The sequence below is a fragment of the Ciconia boyciana genome, chromosome 1, assembly GCF_034638445.1.
Source record: "Ciconia boyciana chromosome 1, ASM3463844v1, whole genome shotgun sequence".
Taxonomy (NCBI): Eukaryota; Metazoa; Chordata; class Aves; order Ciconiiformes; family Ciconiidae; genus Ciconia; species Ciconia boyciana.
Genome location: NC_132934.1, coordinates 107,635,860 through 107,655,775, shown reverse-complemented (window position 1 = coordinate 107,655,775; position 19,916 = coordinate 107,635,860). Strand labels below are relative to the sequence as shown.

General features: G+C 38.3%; 1 protein-coding gene across 1 annotated transcript in view; it reads right to left on the bottom strand.

Moving 5' to 3' along the window:
* ROBO1 (roundabout guidance receptor 1) overlaps positions 1 to 19,916 on the bottom strand; it is a 743,951-nt gene that overhangs the window by 103,559 nt on the left and 620,476 nt on the right. The window contains exon 5 of the mRNA XM_072886039.1: positions 11,507 to 11,664. Coding sequence (XP_072742140.1) covers positions 11,507 to 11,664 — 158 coding nt within the window. The remainder of the gene's footprint in view (positions 1 to 11,506; positions 11,665 to 19,916) is intronic.

Genomic DNA, 19,916 nt, shown 5'->3' with positions numbered 1-19,916 from the left:
GTTAGTTTCAAAATTAAATATATTCCAGGTAGCACTAAAAATATTTCAAGATACACACCAGGAAGGCATTTCACTTTCTCAAGTTTTACTTTTTTAACAGCATTACTTTCCCTGGAAGGTTTGTCGGGTTTCTTCTCTCTTCAGCTTCTAGGGGGAAGAAGTTATTCCCTTTTCCCTCTCTCATATCTGTGTAATTTATTCTCCCCCATGCAGCCAGAACCAGGAGGCCTAGCAGAGGCAAGTAGACAACTGACAACAGCAGTAAAGAGAGAGGCTAAAGCAAAGCTGTTGAGCTAGAAGAAAATGAGTATAATTAGATCCAAGTATAACTAACCGCCCACACTTCCACGTTAATTGAAAGAACAATCTTTATGTGACCTTGTGCCAAATAGATTCTTGTTAGATAATGATTTTTCAGGAGGAAAAAAAGGATCAATTAATTGCTCAATGCAGCATAAGTATTAGCTAGATAAGGAAAGAAAGTAGCTTTTTTTTCTTTCCCTTTTAAGGAGGGCAACCATAAGAAGGCAGACTTAGTCCTGCATAATATTACACAGGAGCCTGGAATAACACCCTGCAATGTGTATGTTAGTCCCACACTACTGCACGTGGTGAATATCTGAACTTGGCAGTAAGTAATTGTGAGTATATTATTACCTGGAGAGAGAGAAGTACTCTGTTGGGTTGAGGAAACCCAAGAACTGAAAAATTATTATTTTTGAAGTGCTGTGATTTGGACTAGACTTTTCATATAACCAGAAGCATCACAGGAAACTCAGTAAGGCAAAACTATCCAAACAAAGTGAAATAAGCAAAAATGAAGTTGACAGAACTTTCAAAAAGTAGACCAAAAAAATCAAAGCAAACCAAACAAGAAGCTCTAATCACTTACATCTGTTGAAGGCTCCAAAAATGGGCACTGTTCTTCTCTACTATTTTTATTCTACATTTTTCTTTTGATTATGAGAACATAATATGTGCAAACTCAGCACATAGATTGTTGAGGTTTTATTAAACATGCTTTTAGAGTTAGTGTCATTTTTACTTTACAAAACTAATTCCTAAAAAAAGCATGATACACAATAAAGTCTCAGTTAGCAGTTATCCGATATTTAGATTTTAAGTGACAACATGTGGCTGCTGTGGTGTGCAAGCGACTAGGAATATCAAAAATGCCAAGAACAATCAAATTTATAAGGTCCACTAGAGACTTTCAGGAACAAGAATGTTTTGGTTTTTTTTTTTCCTTCCCCCCAAATGGAGAGGGCTTCAGTGTTTGGAAAACAGTCAACACAGTGAGGAGCTGCATTGCTTCACTTCACTGATATAGACTTGCCACAAATAATACATTGATTTCTGTAGGATATTTGTGTGCTAAAAGGTCTTTCATGCTTTACTAATGGAAATATCTCTGTATACAAGTATAAAGTAAATGTAAATACAGTAAAAAAATAAAATAAAAGGCTCACAGGTCCTGGAGTCTGCATGGAAGAACCTTGGAACACAGAAAATTTCTAGTGCTTTTTTGTACATTTTATCTGTAGGAATCCTAAGTCCCATGTCCAATGGACTGAACTCTACTCCGAATGTGTTTTCTGCCTGTACACAGTGTGCATGCTTCCTACTGTGAGCCCTAATGTTCAGTGGGTCAGATTCACAAAAGGCTTTAAAAGTTAGATTCTTCGAATATTGCTTTGCTTCTCATTGTTTTTGCTGATGATGAAGAACTCGAGAAGGCACACAGCACAGCAGCCCCCCAGGGGCTGGGAAGAACGGTGCCTCTAGAAATGGATTTTTAACTTAGAGAAGGATGTCCACACTCTACATGTAGGATTTCCTTACAGCTGATGAAGGGAGGGGAGGAGAAAAATTAACTTTCTAAACCCAATCTTCATCTTTCTTGTGTGTAGTATAGCAAAGGCTCCTTTCCCAACTGCTTAAAAAAACTAACCAAACAAAAATGTTTCTTTTTCATTAAAAGAATAAAATGAATGAAGAAATAATTTCCCTCCCACATCCTTTCTTCTTCTCCCTTACCCATCCCAAAAAACCCCAACAACTAGACTGTCAGCCAAACAAAACAAAGAATTTACTTTCTCAGCGTAATAAATCACCTTTGCTCCTAACCATTCAAATCACAAAGTCCTACATACTCTGGATAGCTCAAGTAACCTAGGCTGAGATAACAACCACCTGTTTTTTTATTATTTTTTAAGGAGAAGCTTCCCAGACTCCAATTCTATAATTTCAGATGGTCCCAGAGGTTCAAAACTCTCAATAAGCCATTCTAACAAGAAAATCCTGATAGTCTAATGTCTAGGCCTGTGGAAGTCTCAAAACTCAGATATCTTACACATACCCTATTTGCTGCAGGCATTTATTTTCTTTTACTATCTAGGTCATCAGTTCATGACTAGGGACAAAAGAAATCCGTGGAGAATTTTGACTCAGTGAGGAGTTTTCAAATTCCTTTAAGTCTGCAGAGTATCTGCAAAAGAACTTAATTCTTCTTCACTTTACTTTTATATTTAGGAGTAGAAATCAGTGTAAAATAAAGTTGAGCATAGAAAAATACATACTTAGTTCACATTAAAGGAGTGCTTTTCATTACTGCTGGGTGAAACAATACCGAGAAACCATAGTTATGCATGTCTAATGCCTAACATTTTAAGTGGCGAGAAGACAAAATAGCTGAAGCAATGAGCATCACTGATGCAAAAGAACATTTTAAAAAGTTGTGAGAAAAAACAGATGGAACAGATACTCTTAGCTATAGGGACAATATGATCAGCAATAACTTGGTTTAAAATGCCAGCAATTAAATGGCCATAATGAGCCTTTTAATCTAACACTGAATTATGATGAGTTTTAATTCCAGTAGTTTCAGTTAGTATGAACACAGTCTATAAATCTCATAACCTCACACAGTAGGTTACACTATTACCAGGCATGGCCTTGGGAACACACGAGGTCAGTTTGGTCCTAAATGCAAAATCTAGTCTCTGTGATAGCCAGCACAAGCCTACAGAACCTGGTGTCCTGCCCAGTCCACAGATGTTTGACGCTCGGCCACCCTTTTGCGCTGCGTCATGATACTCCTTCCCTTTCCACTAATTCCGTAGACCAATATTATCCTTTCGAGATGTCTACTGAAAAGACACATCACATCAAGTGTGAACCAATGTCTGGTTTACCTTGTCCTACACTTTATTCAGCAACCTTGCATAGCAGATTCAGGGTTAATATGAGCCACTTAAACCAATTAGAGCAATGTCAGACATTGAGCATGACTCAAACACTTCAGACTGAATGGCTAACGGGCTTTTTCCTCACCATTTTCTCGCAGCAAACATCACGCTAATGGAGAAAGCATCTTGTCCCCTAAAGAAGTACTTGGGACAGTTGACTGTAAGAGCTATAGAGAAGGAAGGGAATGTCCACACAGGCGTTTTCAGGCCATTTGCTTTGGCTTGGTGCATGGAGACTTCAAGTCAACGCAAGCTCATTTTGCCCTTACCCTCAGCGCAACAGAAGCTGTGTGGCCATATTAGTACAATACCATGCCGGAGTGATCTAGCCTGTCTCTCAGCAGGGCTTATTAGCTCAGGCTCGGCGCCACATTAACCGCTGCCATATGGCTTCTGGTCGATTCAAAGAGCGAACTGAATGAGCTCACATCTGCCTGACAAAGTCTGCATAGCTATGCTCTTTAAAATGGAAAACCTGCAAAAAGCTGCGAGGAGAGGATCTTGTAATAGGTTAGGATTTTCAATCCACGTTTACTTCAGTGCTTGTAGCAATACAAGCTGTCACTATTAACAGCTGTGGTCAGGGTTGGAAACTACTCATGGATGCGTCAGAGATGAAAAGTTTCATCTCAAAGAGCTGAGTCTGAAAAATGATGCGATTATGGTAAGACTCCAAATAGGATGGAAGAAGAGAAAGAGGAAAATTAATACAAACATAAAAGCATGTCTGATATTTTCTCTTCTTTCTGTTAGCCCAGACTATCAGTCAGATTTTTTACAGCCTTCCAAGATGAGTGGGGTTCTCTGTAGAAGAAGGTAATGCTGTTTAGGACTCAACTAAAAAACCCACAAACAATGTACAAAACAATGCCACAAATGCTAATCAAAGATTAACATTAACATACCACTGAAAAGAGCTCAGATATGCCTGTGATAATAAAAAAATGACACGGGAAGTAGCAGCGTAGCAGAAGATACCCTGAGAACTCTTTGTCTTAACACAGAAAGAGTGGTTGTGCAGATGTGGAAACCCAAGTAGTTTAGACACAGCAGGGGAAACGGCAGGCACGCAGAGAGAGTTGAGGAGGAAGATGGGAAAGGTGCCCTGATGATAATGCAGGAGACAACAGAAGCACATGCCATAGTCAGAAGAGAAAACAAGGGAGACAATCCAGAAGACACATTTTGATTTGTGGAATCTGGAGAGCAGAGAGACTCCAGCAGGAGCAACAGGGACCCTGAAACAGAGCTTCAAGTGTGAACACAGAAAAACTATGTCACATTTTGGAAAAACTAAGAGCAAGAAACAGCAGGATTTAGAGCCATTCTCACTATCCTCTGGGACAGCTGTGTGGTTCCAAATTATTTTTCACAATCTTTTACTTTTTTTTCCCCTTGGGGTGCCAAGTTAACTCACAGCAGCTCCAGTTATGTCACCAGAGGAAGCAATATTAATAGCAGAAGAAATATAAATCATTAACAAAAACTACTCTTGATCCTCAAGGAAGCCACCATTGTAGGGATCAGCAGACGAAGGAAAAAGAGAGGTAGAGCGGGAAGCCAACCCTCTCAGGGAGTGAGAAAAAGAGACAGAATTAAGAAAAAGGACTGGGAAGAAAGGAAATTGCTGGGGGGCAACAAATACATGTTGGGAATCAGAAGAAAAAATACACTTCTCTTTCTAACCCTCCTGGGGCATATAGGAAATTGCTGCCTGCCCTTTAATCTGCCCCAAAAAAGAAAAACAATTAAAATGAAATAAAACCCTGAACTGTAGGTACTTGCTCCTCCCCTTCCCCTCACCCCCATTGCTTTGTGTGTTGTGTACCCAGGCTGTGATCTTTCACGCAGCTCTCCATAGGACAGACTATGTTACCATAAGCATTTCATCTTCTACAAGAATATGCATTCTTTTGCTATGTACCTAAAATACGTAATTTGGGGAGACTAAGATGTTAAGAGATTAATGATTAATAAATTAATGAAAAAAGAGAGGAGGCCAGAAAAAAAAGAGAAGTGGAGAAGAAAGAAATAAGGATAAACATCTTGAATTAATTTGGAGTAGCACCATAACAGTATGGTTTGTGTCAGGAGCATAGCTGTTTTAAAGGGTTAAGACTGTTACTCCTGCACAGCACACAGCAACAAATTCGATCAGGTTTTGTTTCCTTTTTCTTGATTCACCTCCCCTCTGCAATTTTTCCCACTGCAATTTAACTTTGGAAGGAAAGGCCCCTTTCCTAAATAGCAAATTAATTTCTGCTTTTTCCACTGTTCCCTCCAATACAAACAACCTTTTCTCTTTTCCTTTTTAATTGATAGGCATAGTAATTTCTTCCATTTCTTTTTTCTTTCTTGTTGTGACCAAGATCACATTGGGATCACCTATGTAGTTTTAAAATTACCAAAGCACGATGAGGCTGTGAATGGTTTCCGCCAAGAAGAATGAACCAAGTTCTCTTTGACAATTCATTAACAAAAATATTGGGGCAAATAAATAAAACGTTTTCCTGTGGATGGTACCTTTAAGGAGGTATTCCTGTCACAGCAGAAGATCAGAGGCTTTGTTTTCACATTTAGGAGAAAACATTTTCATCACTCACTCATGTAAAATTAGCATTGTGCAAGACACAATAAATGCTTCGTATTTGTGATGTACTATTTAAGGGCCAGGAAACAAAACAGGAATCAAGAATTCAAGTTACAACTTATCTAAAATAGAAGTGTAAGTCATTCAAAACTGTTGATGTCACAAGACAGCCATACAAAAAGGGAATGAAAACCTGTATGCATTATTCATCTTGTAACTTTGATCTTAAAAGCTAAGAAACTTGAACAAGGAAAGATAAATGGCTTCTCAAGCTTTTTCTTTTAAAAATCAAATGAGGATGATTCAGGATAAATGATAGATAAGAGTTAATACGAAAGAGGGGGAAATTGCAATCACAGTGCTGCACCGAAGTTTCAATGCAAAGGCTTTGCTTTTTGTATTCAATTACAAAGGATTTCTTTTTTAGGTACCAGCATCCTTTTTCATGTATATGTAAAAGATTTTACCTATTAAAATTTAATGTTCAGTATGCATAGCTTTTTTCTTCTACCACCTACACCATGACTTCATGTGAACAATTAGGAAGCTTTCTGAAGCATGGCCTACTACTCGTCATGGGGCAGGAACAAAAGAAGCTGTGAAACCCTGACCTCCAAACGTGGACCAAACATCAGCTCGCTCTGGAGCTTATGCAAGATATGTATACGTTCTCCCACTGGGAAAGTATTGCCAATTACAGGCACTCTGACTGCATCCTGATTTTATTGAGGCTTAGTTAGTTATGCAGGCATTGCCCCTAAAATATGAGACAAATTGAGAGAGAGAGATCCAAAAGCGCATAGAGGTTCCCCTGTCTAGATGGGAGATCCACAAAATCCTCTTGGAACACTTTGTGCTCCTGAGAGTCTGTAATTATTGCCAGTTTTTGCCTCAAGATATGCTCAAGGGCCCCACCATCTTGGTTAGATTAGTGATGTCAGCATCTTATATCCAAATTGCATTTGGGATTCACAAAGAAGATGGAGCAGCAACACAGTTCCTTAAGGGAGGCTCTGAGCAAACCTAATGCAGACAGACACCACCCCATGCATTACCAATCACAGCACACCAGCCATGTACATCAACAGCAAAGCCAGAGGAAGAGTGCCTTTACATTACAGCATACAGCAGGAGGTTTTGCTTATCTGAGCTTCCAAATTGTTACCTCCACACAAGCAGTTAGCACTAATCAGATGATAAAGTGGGGCTAGACAGGTGGGAGGAAAAGGCTGGGTGGATGCAAGGGAAGGTTGTGAGATGGAGGAAACGGATGGGGAATGAGGTGAAAATTCCATTGCGGCTGTGTGTGGCAGGAAGGCAGTGGGAACACCATTTGAAAAGCAGTGGGAGGTTTTGGGGTACGACAGGAAGACAGCTGAGAAGTGAATGGAGGCACACTGGAGGTATTCACAGGCTTACAAGAAACCAATATTCACTGCAATTGCTGTGAGTGCCCAAGCAAGTCATTGCTAATGGTACTCACGGCCACTGATGCTCCTGCCAACTGCATCTAGACAAAATACATTTGGAAAGATGAGCGCAGTGATTACAGCAGTCAGCAGAAACCAGGAGACTGACTGCACTTCCTCCTCAGCCCGATGGAATGCAGACTCATAGCTTTCGGCGCCAAGGTCAGTGCCTGAAACACGTGGCTACGTCCTGATGAGACTGGGCTGCCATGCAAAGGAGATGGCTAGACCGATGGGCTGGGAGCAGGTCTAGTCCTGGTGAGGATACCTAGAAGCCCGGAGTCCTGGCCTAGATCCTCGCCCCAAGCAATTCATGGGTCTATGAACTTCACCTGGCAAGACAGCGATTCCAAACGCATAACCACCACTCAGGGCTGGAAACAGAATGAGGAACTTCCCCACCCCGGTGAGCTCCCTTCTCTCTTACTCATAGACAAGGCCTGGCATCTTCTTTCTCCACTGTGTCTCACCTCCAAGAGGAAAGTCACGCAGCGTCTCCTAGTGCAGACGGAACATTTCAGAAATTGGAAAAACACATTTTATTTTTACATTGTTCGCAGTGAGAAGTTAGAGCTATTCACTGGACTGCACTGAAGCACTATCTATTTCAGCTATATATATACATATATATATTTCAGCTATATATATACTGAAGCACTATATATTTCAGCTATATATATATACACACTATAGGAGGGATTATTGATTCCACAGTAATTCCAGGAGAAAAATCAACTAGATGAGCACAGAGTTGCACTAGTTCTGCTCTGGCCTCATGATAACTGTTTTTCAATTCAACAAGTTAAGTTAAAAATAAGCATTTGCTTCACATGCAAGACTGTCATTCCCGCTTCATTTGTAATATATGGAGAGGGATTAGCCACATCAGGCATATGCTTTTTATACTGTGGTGTAAAGAATACATGGGAGAAAAATCATGTTTAGGTCCAGTGCACTGAGAAAACTCTTTATAGACGATATTCAAGAGCAGAGAAAAAAAAATGTTTTGATGATGATTCTTCATCCGATGCACCCAGTGGACATGGGTACATTGAAGTGCCTACACCGAGTCTGACTTGTGCTAAAACTGAGCAGCACTGGGAGAGCTGTGCTTAAAGAAAATGTCTGTTTCTATAATCCCCATCACAGATAGCTGTGCCCATACCCTTACTTTCATTTCTTATTTGTTCCATTCACTACTGTTTATGATCTGAAAGATATATAAATTTGCTTCTCTTCAAAGCACATTTATTTGCCCTACAAATGGACCAAAAATATGCAAAGACTACTTTGATTTTTATTATCTCACCTACATAAACATATCTATTTCCTTAACCGTACCAGGAGAAAATAATATTTTCTTTTTATTGCATTCCAGAGGAAGTTGTGCTTTAGCTTGGATCTTATTTGACTGCTATTTATCTACATCTCTTGCTTCAAACTCTCTGTCAGGAACCAAGCTACCACCTCTGTTTCTCTGGCACCCTTAATATTCACTCTGTAAAGCCGAGTTCTGCTGACTCAAAGATCAACATTGCCATTGCAGATAAAGCAAAAAGTTTCCATGTATTAAAAATAAGGTTGCTTAATGGACATACCGTCTTTTTGAAGAAAGTATAGATATGAATCAAAAAAGAGGTGTCAAGCATCATCCCTTATACCAAAAAAAGTACAATCTTAATGTTTATTTTAAATCTCTTGTCAGAAAGGAAAGTATTAATACAAAATGCTTTAAACAGGCTTTGACACTTACAGAACTCTTAAAATGGCAATGAGTCAAAGATCAACAAGCCTTTAAGAATGAAAACAATTGGAAATGCTTTAGAAGCAGAGCCACTAAAGTATTTTCATTGATTAAATGCCCACTGGTATTACATATATATTGAATACCAACACATATAGTTTGACATTTCGTGATTGGGTAATTTCATGGCTTAAAAAGAGGAAGGTAACACCTGTAAACTATATTACCTGAAATTTAGTCTCACTGAGTTAATGACAATTTTGCCATCAAATGAATGTAGGTGTTAATTTTAAATATAGGAACTGAAATGAAAAACTTTTTTTTTTTAAAAGGTTGATTTCATGTAAAAATGAAATCTATCACTTAAAACCCAACAACTTCATCCTTATTTCAGCTGTTGTACTCTTTTAATTCTTTATGTTCCTGTTGCTAAACTGAAATGGAAATGACCTAAAGGAGATAAGTTAACAGAAATGGAATAATTCTAAGTCAGCTAAAAAATTAATATTTTTTTGCCCATCTGTCCTTTAGCATGTTGTCCATTCCAGGTCCCAGTCACCCCTCGTCTCCCAGCCACTAGCAAGACAATACAGATGGTTACTGCAAAGCTGTTAAGACGTACATCTGAATGCATATTTATCCACTTGGCAAGATCCTGCTACAGCTGTAAGTCGATGCAAATCTGCATTACAATGTAGCTTCAGTCCCTTGCCTGTGTGAGAAAGCAGCCATGATATTAATAGTGCTGCTTAAGACAATGCCAGGCAAATAAGACGTAAATGAATGCAGTTGAGCCAGCTATGCAGCACTGTTAATTTACACCTCTGAAAACAAACACTCATTTGGGCACATGAAACAAGTGTATATCCACACCTACATCAAAACTCATTTTCATTTGTTTGTTTTTGGAAGCAGAAACTGATAACGCAAGATAACTCCAACAGATGTCATGGTGAAAGAATACTATGTAGGTGAGTATTTGATACAATCACCAGAAAAGAAAACCAAACTGAGGGTCTTTATTCCATCATAAGCACAGGTTTAATAAGTACAGGTGGCCCTGCCAGGCAGTGATAGTTGCTTTTGTTCTGGGTATGTCTTTGTTCTGGCAGCTGGGAGGAAGAGCAGTTTTCATGTATAACGAAAGAAATGTACTTAATAGGCAACACCTGAAAATCCTTCAAGAGAATAAACTATAGCAATAGAAAATGGAAGTTTAGAAAGCATTTCCTGAAAAAAAAAAAGTAGCACTGGAATCTTCTCTTTATCTCAGGTCAATCGACTTGTCACAGTGGGAAGGAGATTTGAAAAGGAAATTGCAAGTTCTTAGCAAGTATGATTGGAGGAATTGAGTTAATAGCCAGCAATCAGTATAGGTTCGGTGGGACACTTAAAAATTTAAATGTATGCATACCACACAACTACAGAATGCCTGAGCTTTGTCTTGTTTGTAAAACATAAATGGAACAACAGGCAATTTAAATCTCAAACAAAAATGGTAACTTTTTACTTAGATTGCTGGGGTTTAAGTGTTCTTCCATTAAAAATTTCCCTCATTTCAGCATACGATTGAGCTACACAAATTGTATGTGTCTCTGATCTTGTTTTACACTAGTAATCCTCCCAGTACCAACTGGATCCTATATGGTATATGCTTTCAGATGATACGGTTTCTCACCATATGGAAAGATGTTTTGTATCACCATGCTGGCAGCATATAAATGATTTTTGAACTTCATTTTTCATTGCCATTTCTTCAAGCCATTTAGGCTCAATAGCTTATTGTTTCACATGTCAAAAATTAAAAGAACGATAGTTTTCTGATTTCAGAAGCTTTATCCGTACTCTTGAATAATCACGCGCTGAATAATCACGTATTCAGCAAGCTACAGATACAAATGAGTATGACAACACCTCTAATGAGAAAACAGCTTAATTTGAGAGGGCAGGATAAGCCACCATCTCTCTAAAGAAATGTGACTATATCCCAAAAGACTTGTTATCCTTTCTAATACAATGCACAACTTTTCTGCACAGATTCTTTTCAACAGAATTACAAAAGAAGGTCTCACCTAGACTACTAGTAGTTCCTCTTTCCAACGAAAGAAGGCAGATATTATAGGTTGCAGAAATTTGTAAGTGGATAAAAGGGAAGAAAATTATAGGACAGTGACAATTATAATGAATTTCATTTCCACAAGCTTCTAATTCCTCTGAGGAAGAGAAGAACGTAGGTTTTGTATGGTCCTCTTTAACAAACAAATGCATACCCTGCAATGAAGTAGTATGAGACTAGAGGATGCATTCCAAGCTAAATGCAAACCAGCCTTGCCTCTGAGGGAAGGAAAGGACAAATCCTAGAAAGTAGAGCATGGCTTGATGCCCGCATGCTAAAGAGACTAGTAATTTTAGATTAGTTGATTTTTGCATTGTTCGAAAAAGATTTTATACTTACTGTAATTCTCTCATCTTTGTCATCTAGCGGGGTCCCATCTTTTTTCCATGATATAGTGGGTTCTGGGTGACCTCTTGGGGGCTGACATTCCATCACTGCAGGTTCACCCACGGCTACCATTACATCTGATGGATTTTGTCTGAAGTCATCCCGTAGAACTGAAAGAATAAAGAAAATGAAGTAAAAATTTACCCAACAATACACCAATAGCACAGCAAAGTGTTTTGTTTTGCTATTGCCCTTTAATGGTCCCTGTTGTCATTGTACTTTATATTAATGAACAACTCAGTTAATGAATTTCATTTGGCATCTGCGGATGGTCTCTGGTACTTCCATACAATACTAGAGAAAACCCACGTACAACTCATACTTAACCTCCAACATACAAGCCAAGTGACTTTAACACAGAGGTGAAAGGCTGACGCAGACATAGGACTGTCCCCACAGGAGAGCTGCCTCACTTGGTTGTATTTGGCATAGCGTCTGCCTAGTGTGAGAGCACAGGATTCCTATCACAGCTGAAGAAGACACTATGTCTTCTGCTCAGGTCGAACATCACCTGGGGAGAAGCATGGCAGAGATTGCTTTCTGCCCCCCTTTTTCTGAGACACAAGGTCAGCCTGCCAATAACTCAAAGGTTTTTGGATAAAGATTGGCCACTGGCCGTATGAATTGCACCTATCCCTGAATTTATGTCACAGATGAACAAACTAGCTAAACTTCCCAGTTCTTTGATGACATGATAGGACACCAAACATTTGTGCAGCTTTAGCCAAACTCATCTTTGCAATTTGGTTTGTGTCTTTTTCAATAATAATAATAATAAAATTCCTGATCTCTGGGAGTCAGCCCTCAGCCTGAGCTAGGACCATATCCTTCATTTGGAAGAAGTCAATTTTACTACCTTTTCACAGAAGGAAACATTTTTATTGCGGCTTCATTACTAGAATTTGTTCTTTCTCATCATTTGGCCAAGCCCAGGCCTAGGAAACTCTAGTTCTCTCCAATCACCCACTACGAATTTTATCAATAGCTGTGTGATTATTTTTCTTTTTGGGAGAGGAGAGACATCATACTGTCCTCAGCAGACCACTACACAAGGACACAGTTTAACAGAATAATGGCATTCCTAAGTCTTGCCAAGTAAGTGCATTAGGTTTAATCTAAAAACAAATAACTCAAATGATAACAAATATAACATTCTAGTCCTCTCCACTGCTGTTACTCCATCCACACTGAACAAAGGATATGGTAATGGAAAAGTACATTACAACCGAAGGACTCTTAGGATTTTGATGAAGCTATCTGTCACTCTTGCTACCTGCAACAATCTTGTGTCAACAGTAAATAGTGCCAAGAATCTACAGCAAAAAATACATCCCCCAAGCCATGGACCACAGATATATGTACATCCACCACTGAATAATGGTTTGGTTGTTAACACTGCTTCAAAGAGAGGTGTGATTTATTGTTAGACATTAAGGAATGTGGGTGTGCTTACAGATTGGCAGGTACAGCACTGCCACCAAACCATTCCTCTCTGTAAGGTCTTTCATGCTGTTAAGACCTTTTAAAATGGTCTGAGGGCAAACGGGTCATCTACTTTGGGAGAAAAGGATATACCTTTCTCACACCTACTTTCTGCAATGCTATATAATCTAGAACAAAGGGAGGGAGCAAAAATGACTTGTAGTTCTTTGTTTTGGAGGATTATTGGCAAATAGCCCTGTCAATAATCACTAGGACTATCTTATATTTTTTCTTAAGTACATCCACCTTACATTCTGATACCCTACCATTCAGTAGCTACAGTCACAGGCCTCTGTGTCCATCTTGGCTCACTATAACATAATGCACAACAGGGAAAGTTCCAGATTGATACAGAAGTGTAGATCAAGGGAATCAGAAGCAATAAATACAGAATATTTTACCACTGTTCTAGAAACAGGATATAATTTCTGTAAGTACCACAGAACATCCGGGTACCAACAAGACTGAAGTATATTGCAGACCTCACCAGACATAATCTGAATTTACCAATCCCCTTCCATACTGAAGCACTAAGATTTCAAATATTTCAGTTTAATTATTGAGGTTTCTGGATGCCCTGGAGTCAGGAGATACTGATGCACTGAAAGAGGATAATCAAGGATAAAATGTCCCTATCCCTTTAACAACACAAACTAATACAACAGAATGATAGGACTTAATGAAGAAATTATAGAATAATTTAGGTTGGAAGGGACCTCTGGAGGTCACCTAGTCTACAATAATGAGATGTTGTTGGGTGAACATGTTCTCTTGGATGAACTAGGTCTCTCAAACAGACATAGTCTAGAAAGTTTATTTAAAAAAAAAACCAAAATGCGTACCTATTGCTCAGAGTAGAAAAACCTGAGAAAGCATGCTCCATCTAAGAACAAAGAATTTCTCTCTCTAAAAAGCAAAACACATGGATATTTCCCTTCTATCGACTAGGGAAAACTGACAATGTTTTCAGCTATAAATTTAATCTAGGTTACACCTAGAGGAAATAATATGTTTTTAGAAAGCAGAATGATGTTATTTTTATTGATGTTATATCTGATGTTATTCAGAAAGGTAAATCAAAAGACCATTCCTTTAGCTTCCCTTCTACTTTCAACAAAACTTTATGAAGTTTAACCTGCATTCTCTTACAGCTTCCTTACTACATTCCCCTAAATATTGATGCATCAAAACTGGATACATCAAATTATTTTGGTTATGGGAGTGTCAAAATACTACTGAGATACACTGAAAACCTTATATATATTTATTCCATTTATACTGAATATGGCATTAATAGCCAGACGCAACTTCCTGTGTTCCCAAGCCATCCAGATACAGTAAATCATGAAGAGTAAGTGGCTGGGCTGACACTGCTTCTGCTGAAGTAAAAAAATTTTTTCTATTTACTTTAACAGAGACTTGATCTGGCTTGGAGCCACTGGTCATATTATTACTTCTTTTCTTAATTTCTCCAAACTAAAGAACATAAAAGAAGAAGAAATAGAAGTTGCACCAAGTTACTAAAAAACCCTCATATATCCAGTTCCCAGTGCCAACAGCACATGAAAGTGCAGAAGAGTTTATTTGCTACACCACAGTTCTATTGCAACACAATAAAAGGGGTGTTTTGACCATGAGTAAGAAGCCTCTTATTACTGCTGAAGATTGTATCACTTGGATAAAGCTAAGAGATATATAAATAGAAGTGACCTGAAGTTTAAAAAAAAAAAAAAATCAAGTGAAGTGATCTTAATAAACTGTAAGTGTTTTTCAAGTCTGAAAGACCTCATAAATCTAAGAGGAAAGCCTATCAGATAGCACCTCAGATGGCTTTTAGCACCTTTGAAGAAGCAAAGTCGTCCAGTACTTGCATAATAAAAACAAATTACTTCAGTAATTTCTACACTCCTTAGTCTCAGATCAGCTTTACAAGCATAGTACCTTGTCTGTAAACTAAGACCTTTCACAAATTAACCAGTGCATAATACAATGCCTTAGGAGGACATCAAAGGTTCAGGCCATGGATACATCAAAACAAGTACTTTTTTTTACTATAAATTATTTTGGCTCTAACATTATATAATGAAATGCTAACAAAATGTAATCCATTAGAGATTACTCCACAGATAGTCGTCATGTAATTATTTTTGCAGCTGTAAAGTAGACACATGCTCTGTTTTTTTGCCTCAGGCCCTGGCAATCTTGCATAAAGTTATAAATTTAAAATTTTCTTCCCTTACTGAAAAAAAAACATTTTTTCTTTTCTGTCCTTCCTAGTCAAGGCTTACTGTAAACTGAGAATACATTTCCTTTTGAAGATATATTAGAAGTATACTTTGTAATCCAGTACAGCATGTGCTTTCAGTCACCAAAGGGTCAAATTTCACCACATGCACCTCTTTCTATATATATGCAGCTGGAATGAAAATAGATAAATTACGAGGATGCTTGCCTTTTTTCCTTTTTTTAACAAATTCAGTGTAGAATCTTCATAGATACAAAAAAACCCCCTACATTTCTGAAATACTGTGGGTAAGGTTTTCTAACATTTTCCTTTAATATTTTCTAAAATACAATGAATAATGATTGTACTTATTGTCTTTGCACAGCTAGGACAACTCTGTGATCTTGCTGTGTGAACTCTGAACTCCTGTGTTTGTGCTGAAAACAATTTTATGCTATGCTTGCTGAACTAATCAGGTTCAGGAGCAACTTTCGTAACTCCACTTTAAAAGTCAACTACTCATACAACTATTTAAAATCGCGTACTGTTCAATCAATAAAGCAACTAGACTTTCCTCAGAGAATCCTTCTGGGAGCAGAAAGGAACTAGCAATCACTTGAGGATAAATTTTTATTGACAAGCAACATAAATAAACAGCACTTTTTGTGTACACCCTGAACAGTGCTTTTCAAAGTGCAGCACCCGGTGTTTTTTTCTTAAGTTCTTCGTTGGCTACTATGAGAAAGAGTAGGGAGTCATTACTGGGTGAAATGGGAGGCAGGTAGGCAGGGGTTTTTTGCATATACACACTGCAGACATTTAAGTAAGATTATTGCTAGAGTTTATCATTCAATAACTGTGATCTCGTTCAACGACAATAAGGAAAACCAAAGCAAAACACAAGAAAAAAGAAACCAACCAGAAAGCTTTAGTCAGTAAGTGAAAAGAATGAATTTGTAAGAAACACACTAACTACCATCATACATTGTGGATATCATGCCTTAACAGGTGGTATCATTTAAGAACTGGAAAAAAGAAAATCTCCTGGAAAGTTTGATTACAGGTCTATTCTAGTCAGACTGGCTAGACACTTCAAGCTAGACCTCTTCAAAGCAGTGCACCAAAATATATCCAGGATCCCTAATCAACCAAGTTATTACAGCCATGGTCGCCTGGTGAACAGAGGAAGAGAGGGAAATGGAGACGTTTGGGGTGCAGTTTCATAATCAGATTAAGGCAATCTTAATCCATTTCAATTCTTCTAAAAGAGATCACCCAGGCTTGCTTCCTGCTAACTCTCCTGCATTGCCCTGGACAAAGCACACTATTTTGCAAGGCTAGTTGTTGGAGAGATCCGTGAGCCAGTGTCACACAATTAGACAACCAAAGAGATCCCAACAATTTCCACTCTTTCAGCATGAAGATAATTAAATGTTTCTTTGCATTGTAGCACGTGCCTCAAAAATGTGGCAAAGTGAAACAGAGAAGAAATGCTCATTCCTCACATTGCTTTACAAAACAACCAGACCTCAACTAACGAGCAAATTTCCTCCCAGGAAACAAAAATGTGCTAACTTCAAACTATGTGCTAAAGCTGAGCAATGCAACCCTACTAAAGGCCCACTGCCCTGCCTTTTGGCTAATTTTGTTATAAAACCCCCATGTAATAGATTTTCACTTTTTTAATACTCACCAATTCTATTATTTTACTTCCTGTACATTTATAACAAGTATTTTAATGATCCTCTTCCCTCCCCCCAAACAAAACAACAGTATTACAAAGAAAGTTTCCATCTACTATGATGAACAAAACAACAACAATGTGCCCTTGCTGTAAACCGCTGTAAGATTAGGAAAATGAAAAATGGGATTCAGGAGCTTATATAAATGTTCTAATCCCGTGAACCCGTAATCAAAGAGAAACTAGACTTGTGGCCTAACAGTTTAACCCTCTCACAGAGCCAGCCCTCCTACGACACAGGACTTCCCTGATGACACAGTCTAAGAATTCGCATTGAATAGGTTTCCAGATATAAGAGAGTGCTCATTGTAAAGAGACTGATCATAAGGTGCAGTTAGATATATGAAATAGCAGCCATGAAATTAGATCACACTTCTAAAATGTTAACAAAATGTACTGCCTCAATTACTGTAACCTTTAAGTTGTTTTAAAATGTATTCTCTCCAAAGAGTAATGGTGTTGATTGATTGCTTTTTATACAGCAACACCGAACTGGGATCTTAATATCTACCGAAGGTCAATAGTTACCTTCTCTGGAAAAAAGTGTCATTCCCTATTATAGTAAGCAATACATGTTAGCAAATGTAACACCTGCATGCTTCTAAACCATTAATGGAGAAAGAAATCAAGGAGTGCTGCGCTTACTGGATCACATCTTTTAAAAGGTGCTGATGACAAATAGAAGCGATATGCTTGAATCAAGCAATATGCTACACTGCAAAAGCAATTAAACGTTGAGGCATTTGGCTATAAACATACTGAATGCATATAAAGATGTCAAAATAAATATATTTATCATCATTCGTTATTTTTCAGTCAGTCATTAAGAAACTTACAGTTGTTAACAGAAAGAAATGCATGCTTAAGGAGCAGGTTCCAAAAAAGACTTCTGTAAAAACCATTGGCTGAAAGCTACTGATGATAATTACTAAAATTTATGGAAACCACTCACAATCAGCCTGATTTTATTTCACTAGTTGAAGATTTGGGCTTTAAGCATTGCCAGGAATCTTAGTGGGCAACATAGCTGTCATCCCATAACAGTATTTCCATGTGTGGAAAGGAAAGTGTAAATGAATTAGACGATGAACTGGGAATCAATTAAATGACCAAGTCTGGTAAGTCATATAAAGAGTAATTTTAACTCCTGTGAGAAGGGTAACTGACAGGCCTAAGAGAGCATGCTGCAGCACTGGGAATCCTAATTAAACCCTGAAGGATCTGTGATGCCCCGGGCATGCGACTCTGAGAGTGTCCCTTAGGTTGATTGAAAATTGGAAATAGAGAAGGAGAGTGGACCTAATTATTAATTTGATTGACTGTGTACAAAACGTGATCCCTCTCAACATCTTCCACATATTATGGTCTGGAACAAGGCTTTTACTACCTGTAAGTCACAATTTACCTCCTGGAAGAGTACATTCACTTGTACAGACTGCAGAGACAGTTATTCAGTTGTCCTAACTATTTATAGTTATTTGCTTTTTTATTACTATTATTATTTTATTGTACATTTCATTTTAAAGTTTTGGGGTTATTTGAATCATGTTTCATTACAGACAAAGTTTTTAGTGTGACTAACACAGTGGATTTCCAGACTTATGGACACAAACCAAGGGGTTTTAGACAGCTCACACAAGAACTGTGTCTTTGGGAGATCACAAATTAGTTTTCCCTAGGCAAAGAAGGGTCTACATCTTTAAATCCAAGGATTTGGGTGTGTCCTGTAAAGTTTTTTTTCTGTACACTCCAAGTCAAGGTCCTGATGTCCAGTTTGCAATGAACTGTTAGCTGCACTAGCCTTCCTTCAATGCAGACTGTAATAGAAAAGAAGAATCAGATTAAGATGCTGCAGCGAGACCTTGTCTTGGCCCTCCAAATTAAGGCATAAAGAGGTAACTGAAATGACAAAAGAGATACAAGGACCAAACAATGAAAGAGAAAAGGTGAGAAGACACATCACCAAAATGCCAATATTTTCCTTACCAAACCTTATTTCACAAGCAGAATGGTTTTCCCTTTTAAGAAAGAAGACACAAACCAACACAGAAACGCCAGTGTCCTGTAACTCAGGATTCCAGGGGGAAAAACACAAGAAGGACTACAGGCAGCAAGGACAGAAGCAAAGATTTAGCCAGTTTTCAATGAGAGCTTAAAGCTGGGATATATGGCACTGGCAAATGGAGCCAGATTGCAACTGATTGAAAAGGTGTTGCTGCCAAACAGCAAGCTATGCTGGCTTGAGATGTAAAAAACTGACTCTCTTCCCACAGTTTCTAAGCTGGAAAGTCCCTTACTAGGCCAAACCTGAAGGAACCTCATTTGTCTTAACTTGTGTTGTTAAAAGAGGAGATACAACTATTCCACAGACTTGCCAATGAAACTGTGGCAGCACTGTTTCTATAGTACAGGCAAGACTTAAATGGCTGATGCCTGTACAATTGCTTATAATCATCCTTTCACTCTGAAGAAGCCAAAAACTTATCAGAGTAGGCATTTTCAAAGAAATAGAGAGTCACACGCCTGTGATAGCAATGTTTCTGCAACATAGCCCTAAATCTGCATATGCACTATGCTACTGTTTTGCTAAGGTCCTGCCTCAAGGCACCAATTTTAGCCATGTCCTTCTGCTTAGCATTCAAATTTTAGCATGTTATAACTGTACCACTACCATCAACATTTTTTGAAAGGACACTATTCCCATGAAAAAATCCCCATTATGCTGTTAAAGTGGTTGACAAATATGACATTTTAATATCAGAGAATATACAGTATCATTATCACACTCAACCACCTAAGTCACTTCTCCTTTAATATTCTGGAAAATTATATACCACCATTACATCTGAGGTCAAGCCTGAAACACCACTCAGAAGGTGCAAGATGCAGGCACTTCATACAGCTGAGTGGCTAAT